Below are 7,600 nucleotides of genomic sequence, written 5' to 3' on the forward strand. Positions count from 1 at the left end.
GACTATATATATATATATAATATACTATATTTGAGGAAAATATGCAGCAGGACTTTATTCTTCTACATGGAGTTTGCCTACCTGACATCTTCAATCCCGATAGTTCAGTCTGAAAGAAAAAATCAATGTATATTACATAAATGCATAATTATGTTGATGAATTAAAATCCTCAATCATTGATTGATTTGCAACATTGAAACAAAACACAAGATTCCATAAATATTTTACTTTTCTGTCATGATACTGAGATGTAATAAAAACAGTAGTGATCCTTTAAACTTAGAGCTGACAGTTGACTGTTGAGCCTCTACTGATAAATTCTGCAGCATTTAATACTTTAAGCCCTGTCTAAAGTTCTGTTTGAATGAAAAACACTGGATTGAGGACTTACCTGAATGAAGTTGCTTGGTTGGTATCAGATGAGGTATGAAGTTGATGCAATTGCTGGAGTTCATCTACTGGGGCTCTATAAATGTGTGTGCGGGTGTGTGGGTGTGTGCGTCAAATAAAAACTGAAAGTATGACACTAACTAGTTAAAGTTTGACCTGAGTGACACCTCTCCAGTCCAAAAAGTAATTGACAGTATGAAACCAACTGTATAATATAGGGGCATGAATAGTTAAACGATTAGCAGTTGCATCACACACACATTTACTTTCACTTTCACACTGAGTGTCAATCTGAAAGAGATAACAGATATGACCTTTGAAATACCATTTTTACAGTTTAATAAGCCACAGTTCTTTTGTATCTTATCTATAGGCTACTGCTTTTGCTTGTAGAGTCACTTCATTTCGAGACATACAGCTGACCTGGTGATAAGCAGTGAGGACAGCCAATCAGAGATAAAAGATGCATGGCCGTAGCTACGATTGAGGACACTGAGTTCATGTTCTCTGTATGTGTTTCTTGAAGTTTCGACACATACTTGCAGATATAGGCTGCTATGTGAAAACTAAAGTAGTCGGCTATAGCAAGCGGCGGAGTGAGGCCTTGAAATCCACCGGGAATCTTTTTACCGGCCCCGGTGTTTTGTCCCAACTGGTTTCCAATTTAACTGGTTTCCTTACCGAACAGCTCCAGCTGTGTTGCGCTTCCATCAGCAGATTCGTCAGATTCACAAATATACATAACAGCATATTACTGGAGGTTTACTGGAGTGCTCACTTCCAGTAAACATATTCGCTGCAGTAGATGTTGAACTGCGACTTGAAAATCGCCAGAAATATGTTAAGTCTGTCTACATTTGTGAATTAGACTTGACCCAATTTTGCAAACTGTTCATTCATTGGATGAGCCCTTTTCTCCCTTTCCCAGCATGCCTTGCTCCAGTCCACATTTTAAGAACAAACGAAGAAAACAATATATTGCAGTTATAATTTTTAAATATATAAACATGGAAGTTGTAGAATACTGAAATAGGAGTTGATTTAAGTTGCAAAATTGGAAGTGATAAGAAAGAACTGGAGTACAAAAATGACCATGCACAGCCTTGGCTAGGCTACGGCCTTGAAAAGATGTATGAACTATTCTATTACTAACACAAAAATAAAGATACAAAAAGAGACAGTGCCAGAGAAGCCAGAGAAAGAGCTGAACCAGAGGACAAAGCTCTCAATGTTCCATTCAATCTGTTCCAACACTCACCTATGGCAAAGTCCTTCTAAGGCTCTTATTATAATGTCTCTGCCTATGGTCAAAAGCTTTGGGTAGTGACTGACAGAATGAGATTGTGGATACAAGTGGCTGAAATGAGTCTCCTCCATAAAGGAAACTCTTTATACTTGTCTTACGATTGTGTTATGTGTTCCTGCCTTGTTTTGTGTGTGTGTGTGTGTGTGTGTGTCTGTGTGTGTGTGTGTGTGTGTGTGCGTGACCTGCCAGGGACAACAGAAGCAAATTAGCAGTTGTGCTAACTCTGGCGCATTTACATGTGCATTTATTGATACCTGTGTCCATTAATGTGCAATGTCTCTTTTAAATAAATAAGTCAATTTTCATCAGAAAATAAAACATGATATTTCAAACCTCCATTAAGATGTTTCCAGTGTTTATATGTCCTGTGTCTACTGCTTTTAAATTATAATTAATTATGTTTAATCTTTGACTTTGCACTCAATTGACATAGTACAAAAACACACAAGTAAAAGAAGACATAAAACCACACACAATATGAGACAGCACATAGGAAGATTAAAAACATTGTTAGAAAATATCATGACTTATTGATGATGATGGCAGTTGAAATGAATGATTTTTTTGAGTGTTTGTTTTTATGAGTGTGTAGCTGATTATTATTGTACATATATAACCATGTTCCTCAGTATGTCCTTGCTGCAATTAATCAAGGAGGACAAAACTCAGACAATTAAGAAAGAAATGAAGGGTCAGAACATGGGTTGAGGGCTTGTCCGGTTTTCCTCACATTTATTCTCGTTGAGGCAGGGGATATATGTGATTCTGGGTGACTGATTAGCACACACTAAAACACATGCACATATTTCACTTTTAATTTCTGTTTACTGTAACAGTGTCAATCTGAAACTATCATTAAACCGGATATAACCTTTGAAACACCCTTTAACAGTTAGAACAGTTAGATAAGATAAGAAAAGAGAAACTGGCTTCTTCCCCCATATCAACTTGTTCTGTGTGAACACAAATTCCAGTAACATGAAACACGTTTAACATCTTATCTTGTCTTAATCTTATCTATACTGCTTTATATTACATCTTTGTCATCAGAGTCTAACTTTATCCCAAGACACAAAGCTGGCCTGGGGACAAGCAGAGAGGATAAAGAGAGAGAACAGATTTATTAACTTTATTTTCTTGAAAGGTAACACTTGATACACTGATGAAGTTAGGTGATAAAAAAAACATTGCCAGAGATGCCACATCAGCATACAGAATAATTCATTTACAATATGTAAACATTATAAACTGTACAAAAGGAAATACAATTCATTATTAAATTTGATTTGATATTTTACAAATTAAATAGATTGTGTTACTATTTTGTGCCAAACATAAAGAACTGTCATTGACACTGAAGCATTATTTACTCTTATTATTTACATCCACTTTGATAGAAAAGGGTCATACTAGTCCTGTTAGTCCTGATGGGTGTAAATGGATGTTGATCTCTTCTCTCACACTCTCATCGTGTTTACTGTGGTCTGTTCACTTTTACTTGATTTACTTGAGAATAAAAGTGGTTTAAAACAATGTCCTGTCTTATCAGGATATTTAGTTAAACAAAGTCTGAAGGCAAAGCAGAGTCCAGCACAGACAATGAGTCCAGCTGCTGGCAGTCCAACGTAGAGGCCGATCCTTCCCCAACTCTCTGGTTGTGGTCTCTCAGTAGGTTTCTGAGGTTCTGGCTGATCAACAGCTGCTGTAAAGGACAGAAAAATAATAATAATTGTTCTTTTATTTAACAAATTATTATCCCAACATTCAACCCTTCTACTTGTGACACTTCACACTGTTGATCTTGGTGATGTTTGTGTCCACATACAGCATATTTTTAACAACACAGTGTCTGCTGAGTGCAACCACACTCATAAAGTTTAGCAGTCCAGTCTGTACATCACTGATAACATGCATTAAAAAGACTTTCTGAGTCATACTGAATCATCTTACCAGTGACACTGAGGTTGCATCTGTCAGAACTCACACCATCATCTGTTTTCACTTCACATACATACAGACCCGAGTCATCAGTCCTGAGTCTGGACACATGAAGTCTGATTCGTCCTTCTCTGAGGGCGTCTTTGTCACTCTGAACTCGTCCTGCAAACTGTTCATCCTGAGACTCTGGGGCCTCAACACCCTCATGTACATGATACAGGACTGGGTCATTGTGATCAGTGAACAGTTCACAGTAGATGTTCAGTGAGGTGGAGGAACTGTCAGGTTTGGTTGTAAACATCCATTCCAGTGTGATGTTGTGGTTCTCCTCTGCCTGATAGGAGCTCTGAGTCACTTTCACTACAAATGTTCCTGTTGAGGAGACAGAGAGGGAAAGTGTTTAAAATACACCAGTAAAAAGGTCATGATTGATACCAATAATAAATACAATCTAAGCAATAATTGAATATAGATCATCTTCCCAACTGTAATGAAGAGTTTCTACTAGCTTTAATAGTTCTGTTGATGTTTTCACTGATATATTTTACAACTAAAGTCATCAAATCTTTTGACTTTTCTCTTTTTGGATGATGAAGTGAGGATGTAAACTAACCAGAGACACAGGAGGTCAGGCTGATGAGCAGAAGGATCCTGCAGATCATCTTCTCCCTGTGAGAGGAGACAGAGGAGAGGAGTCATGAACACATGAGGTCAAAGTTCAGTCATCACAGGTGTGAGAAGGAAAAACTGAAACATCAAACCTCCATTCACATGTCAGAAACAATCCCAATTCCCCCAGAAACTCTGATGCTCTGAGGGTCTGCTGGGCTCTGTGAGAGGCACCAGCGCAGACTAGCGGGGGTTTGATGGAGAATCAGTCAGATCTGGTTTCCGCAAGCTGCAGATAAACTTCCGATCTAATCAATTTATCGAAGCTTGATAAGCGCAGTTTCAGGAGTGGGAACACACACCAATTACACCCCTTCCGGCTCCTATATAAACAGACCCAACAGCGTCCCCCTCCTTCACTCTCGCTGTCGAGTTTCCCTCCCCCCCGCCCTCTCTTCTGTTCTTCTCTCCTCTCTTATAGGTTCCAGAATTTGAATGAATTGTGTATTCTTGATGTGGAACGATTTTTGATACAGTGATTTTTGATACGGTGATTCTTGATGCGGTGTGGGGAGGTCGGACGAAGGATCCGCCGCTGCACCCGGGCAGTGACGAACCCACAGGAACCTATAAGAGAGGAGAGAAGAACAGAAGAACAGCCTAGGGGGCAGGGGGCAGGGAAACTCGGAAGCGAGAGTGAACCATAGACTGTATATAAGAAATGGACGTAACATCCGTGACGTCACACATTGGTTTGTGGACTGCTGCTCGGAAGCCAATAGTATCGAATCTAGGCAGCGCCATCTTGAAATTTTCAGGTGCATGCTGGGAAAAAATGAACACGGATTCTACTTATATGGGCATGAGGCGGAGTCATGGACGGACGTATGGGCGGGACCAACGGCGGAGCGGGGAGGCTGTGATTGGTTGCGAGGGCTGGATCTCGAGGACATTGGTCAATCAACCTGTCAATCAGGACGTAGCCACGCCCTAATGCATACCCTGCTTTATCGTCACATATAAAATCAGAGAGGCCAAAATTTCACAAATGAACATCATACTGCATTGAAGAAGGCTTTAAACTAGCGATTGAGACCATAAACACATTTTGAAAACGTTTACTGAGGTTAGAAATCAAGTGAGAAGTTGGTGAATTCTCCATTGACTTGTATAGAGCCGGAAGTCTTTTGAACACAAAACGATCGCCCCCCTGGTGGCCTTTTGATAGAATGCAGCTCTAAGTTACTTCCGCATTGGCTTCTTTTCAGAGGACAGGAACTCCCTGCCTGGAGTGAACGAGGGGAAGCTGTTAGGTCTGTTTATATAGGAGCCGGAAAGGGTGTAGGCTAATTGGTGTGTGTTCCTGCTCCTGAAACTGCGCTTATAAAGCTTCGATTTTTGTGGGAAAAAAGCTGCTCAGGATAACTTAAGACGTTTTTTCTGGTGATTTTCTGTTGTTTGGAGGTGTGCGCGCTCATGCGGAGACAGAGTTGCCAGGGAAATTTCAAAATAAAAGCGGGTCTTAAATGATCGATGTCTGATGGATGTTTTCATTTTACATCGATGCAATTGGTCATTAAAGCGACGTATCGATGTAGATCGGTATATCGTTACACCCCTAGAAAGTTTCTGACCTCAGGCTATAAGGATGCACAGTGGTGGAACATAAAGTAGTAGTACATGAGATTTTTCATGCAAGACTTTTACTTATAACTGAGTATATTTTACATTGATACTTTTAATTAAAGAAATGTAAAGATATATATATAGTTCTTCCACTACTGATGATGAGTTATATATAAACCGTCCATGATATGAAGTCTTACCTTTGCTGTTTGTTTAATTTCCTGATGAGAGTGAAACAAGTCCCAAAGTCAAAGCTCTCTTGTCCATCTTTAAATCCTGAAGAGTTTTCATTGATATGCGGATAAAATCTGTTTTGACAGATCTGTTAAACATGTTCACAACAGAACTTACTGCTTCAGTGTTGATTCTGCATTTCTCCCAAATAACCGTCTTACACCCGCCTTCATTCAAAATATTGACAAAACCCGCCCTACTCTGCCTGTGATTGGCTTATCCTATCGTTGTCCTAATCCTAACCAATCGGAATCCTGATTTTTGAACGACACGAGTACTAACAAATCAGAGGTGTCTCCGGATTTTAAACTCTTATCTGTGTGCAGCCAATAGAGGAGAGGCGGAAGTATGGGCTATTGGCTCTGAGGAAGAGCGTAATGCTGCACATGAACTTGATTTTGTTTAACTACAGTGCACTCAACTTGAGTCAATATGCAACATGTCTTCTTCTATAATAGCAATGGAGACAGTAAGGAGTTTTGGAGAGAGGGTAAGACAAATATATCAACCGTTTGGTAGAATAATTAAAAACTGACCTGAAGGAGTGATACAGCTTATTTTAGTAAAGTGATTAAAATACCTATCATTGCTTTCATTTGGAAGGTCTGGAGAGAAATGACAATTCGTAACTCAAGGATGTTTCTAATATCCAAAATTCGATATCTAATCCTTTTACTAACCTGTTAATGTATATTATCTCCACATGCAAAGCCAGTGCTGTATCGTCTTAGTTTAACAGAGGAATATAAAAAAAAGACATAAAACATATACAGACAGTTTAAATGCATATGGTAAGAGAAGTTCCATGCCAAACAAGTTACACTTTTTTATCTTGAGTGAAAGTTGATGTTGCAGTCCTATATCATACACATGAGGTGTCAGTCTCAGCATGGACAGTTTGTAGGCTGAAGTTACAACAGATTCTCAAAACACAAGTGCAGTCTGCAGCAGCCGAAGCTGGAAAGCTACTGAGACTCCTGCTGATGATATAAATGTAAAAACAGTAACAGCAGATAGTCTACTAAAGACTGGCCATCGAGGCACATCATGCGGAAACGTTCGTGCTGCTGAGGATAAGGAGTACCTCAAAGGCGCACCGTTACGCTCTCAACGCAATCAACAGTTCTGTCAGTGCGAAATGAAACTCACTGTGACCGGTTGTTAATGTGAAACATGTCTGAATTAGGTTTTTTTTCCCTGAACTCGGAGCTCGTCCAACACGCTGATCTGATCTGCTTCTTTGGCTCCGTCATTTAGTCTATTGATAACCGACATGAAGGTTAATGTGTGTGATCGATCTTATAGAAAGTTGTTTTTGATTCGTTTAATCTTGTTATAGAGAAACCAACAAAGTAAACTAAACGCTCTATTTAGAGTTATTGACCTCGATCAGTTTATTAAAAATCAGACGAGTCATTCTGCATCATGAGTAGTTTCTACATTTGACACTTAAATTTAAAACTATATACACTGAATCTACATATTTGTATAGATTT

General features: G+C 39.2%; 1 protein-coding gene across 1 annotated transcript; it reads right to left on the bottom strand.

The window, feature by feature from the left end:
• Positions 1–2,743: 2,743 nt before the first annotated feature.
• LOC128383557 (butyrophilin-like protein 8) lies at positions 2,744–7,357 on the bottom strand. Its single transcript, XM_053343163.1, has 6 exons — positions 7,254–7,357; positions 6,071–6,178; positions 4,249–4,304; positions 3,648–4,007; positions 3,296–3,399; positions 2,744–2,779 (listed from the first exon to the last, which is right to left on the bottom strand). Exons 1-6 carry the CDS (start codon positions 7,355–7,357, stop codon positions 2,744–2,746), a joined length of 768 nt encoding a protein of 255 aa, XP_053199138.1.
• Between the last annotated feature and the right edge of the window lie 243 nt (positions 7,358–7,600).

The sequence above is a fragment of the Scomber japonicus genome, chromosome 22, assembly GCF_027409825.1.
Source record: "Scomber japonicus isolate fScoJap1 chromosome 22, fScoJap1.pri, whole genome shotgun sequence".
NCBI classification, from domain to species: Eukaryota; Metazoa; Chordata; class Actinopteri; order Scombriformes; family Scombridae; genus Scomber; species Scomber japonicus.

Excerpts from the sequence above, each read along its gene's own strand:
- LOC128383557 (XM_053343163.1), bottom strand. The coding sequence starts at position 7,357 with ATGACGGAGCCAAAGAAGCAGATCAGATCAGCGTGTTGGACGAGCTCC. Across the intron at positions 6,179-7,253 it reads CACATTAACAACCGGTCACA|ATTTTATCCGCATATCAATG; the intron begins GTGAGTTTCATT and ends CTGTCAAAACAG. Across the intron at positions 4,008-4,248 it reads CCTGACCTCCTGTGTCTCTG|GAACATTTGTAGTGAAAGTG; the intron begins GTTAGTTTACAT and ends TCTCCTCAACAG.